This window comes from Mandrillus leucophaeus, unplaced genomic scaffold (genome assembly GCF_000951045.1).
Source record: "Mandrillus leucophaeus isolate KB7577 unplaced genomic scaffold, Mleu.le_1.0 Scaffold199, whole genome shotgun sequence".
Classification (NCBI taxonomy): Eukaryota; Metazoa; Chordata; class Mammalia; order Primates; family Cercopithecidae; genus Mandrillus; species Mandrillus leucophaeus.
The window spans coordinates 59156-61511 of NW_012102020.1; the positions used below are offsets into that span (position 1 = coordinate 59156).

Here is a 2356-nt window from a genome sequence, read left to right on the forward strand (position 1 = left end):
GGAGGTTGCAGTGAGCCGAGATCACACCATTGCACTCCAGCCTGGGCAACAAGAGCGAAACTCCATCTCAAAATGAAAAACAAAAGAAGTGATTTGATGGAACTTACAGTCAAGCCCAGTGCATGATCAAGACAAAATTGAACTCTCCTTTTTAAAAATTTAAGGAATGTCAGATAATTTAAACACACACACACACAAAAACTACTCCTTTTAATACACAAAGACACTCTCTCCTGAAGAAGAGGAAGTGTTCACTTACTTTGTCTGGGACCGCATCCATTATCAGCTCACCATACATATTAATGACCTATAAAAAGTCAACATAAAACCAGCTTACTATCTCTGCCAATAAGTTGGCGAAAGAAAAACAAAATAAATAAATAAAACCAGGTTACTAACCCTATACAATTCAGAACATCCCAATCAGAATGAAGAATATATTATTACTGACAGCCGTAATCAAACCGTTTGGATCCTGGGGCAAGTAACCAGTCAAGAATAAAGAATCCTTGATTCCAAAAGACAACTGAGAAGCCAAACCAGAGATTATATTTTATTGACTAACATCCTCTGCAACTTCTCCACATTGACAAACTACAATATACTGACCTGGTCATTCAGCCAGTTCTGACCATCCAGAGTCGCCAGGTCGTCCATATCCAGCATGTGTTTATTATAGAAGATACGGAAGTTACATTTTTGATGTCTGGCCCGATAGTTTGTTATTTCTCTATTGATAAATGGTTTTCTGAAAGAGAAAGATTTTGAAAGAAAACATAAAAAAATGAGTACTTCTCAATTTACTGCTAAGCACCTTTTTTTCCTGTAAATCAAGAGAAAAGTCATATATGCCAACAATTTTATTTTCAAGGGCTTAACTTTAGCATCGTTTACATACCTATTAGAAAAGTCTTCATTAAACACATCTTTTAATCTTCCAAGGACTTCTTTTTCACTGAGTGGAACCAAACTGCCGTACTTCTTCATAACCTCATCTAGGAATCCTTAAATAAAGGAAGAAAGAAAAGTTAAAATGGAAAAACAAGCCATTTTCAGGAGAGTCATTCTCCAAACACTTAACCTATACACAGGACTTAACACATACAGTGGTTAACCTATATTACTATATAATATTGATAATGCAAAGAAATATTTTTAAAGTTATATCTTTTGTAAAAAATAAAATGTATTAGGCTCTAACCAATGCAATCTAGAGAGACATACTGTGAGGCATCATTTCACATTAGATTTTTAAGTTACTGATGCATTGTTAGAGAAGGAATGGATAGCTAGAAGGAAATATTAACAGCTTCCCGTAGCTTAACCTTCTCTTAAAGCATGATATCTAAAGGGCTTAATCACATAGTCAAATGCGTATATCCTTTTGGTAACTGAAAGAATTATTGTTTTAGAATCACAATTAGAATTAACTACTGAGATCATTGTGACTCTATTATTTGGTAAAGGTGTGTACTTTAGTATCAGCAAGGGACAATATCATACAACTTGATAAATTATCATACTCATTACACTAAATAACTCTGTGGGGTGAGTTCAACTGGGTTACAGCTAGTGAGGCACTTTTTTTTTTTTTTGAGATGGAGTCTCACTCTGTCGCCCAAGCTGGAGTGCAGTGGTGTGATCTCAGCTCACTGCAAGCTCTGCCTCCTGGGTTCACGCCATTCTCCTGCCTCAGCCTCCCGAATAGTTGGGACTACAGGTGCCCGGCACCACGCCCGGCTAATTTTTTTGTATTTTTAGTAGAGACGGGGATTCACCGTGTTAGCCAGCATGGTCTTGATCTCCTGACCTCGTGATCTGCCCACCTCGGCCTCCCAAAGTGCTGAGGCTACAGGCACCCGCCACCACAATCGGCTAATTTTTTGTATTTTTAGTAGAGACAGGGTTTCACCGTTAGCCAGGGTGGTCTCGATATCCTGACCATGTGATCCGCCCACCTCAGCCTCCCAAAGTGTTGGGATTACAGTTGTGAACCACCGCACCCGGTTAGTGAGGCACATTTTAAGATGGCAAATAGAATTTTTTGGAGATGGGGTCTCTTTCTATCACCCAGGCTGGGGCATAGTAACACAATAATAGCTCACTACAGCCTTAAACTCCTGAGCTCAAGCCATCCTCCTGCTTGGATAGTTAGCTGGGACTGTAGGCACGTGAAACCACATCCAGCTAATTTTTAAAGTTTTTTTTTTTTTCTTTTTTTTTTAGATGGGGTCTTGCTGTGTTGCTCAGGCTAGTCTTGAACTTTTGGCCTCAAGTGATCCTCTTACTCCAGCCTCCCAAGATGAGAAATAAAATTTAAAGGTGGCTTTTGGCCACACCATAGGACAGTCTTCAG

At 39.0% G+C, this 2356-nt stretch overlaps 1 protein-coding gene across 2 annotated transcripts in view; it reads right to left on the bottom strand.

Moving 5' to 3' along the window:
• SENP5 (SUMO1/sentrin specific peptidase 5) overlaps positions 1-2356 on the bottom strand; it is a 56757-nt gene that overhangs the window by 40271 nt on the left and 14130 nt on the right. For both annotated transcript variants that reach the window (XM_011978693.1, XM_011978692.1), the window contains exons 2-4: positions 899-1004; positions 610-748; positions 260-307 (exon numbers count right to left, since the gene is read on the bottom strand). In XM_011978693.1, coding sequence (XP_011834083.1) covers positions 260-307; positions 610-748; positions 899-1004 — 293 coding nt within the window. The remainder of the gene's footprint in view (positions 1-259; positions 308-609; positions 749-898; positions 1005-2356) is intronic.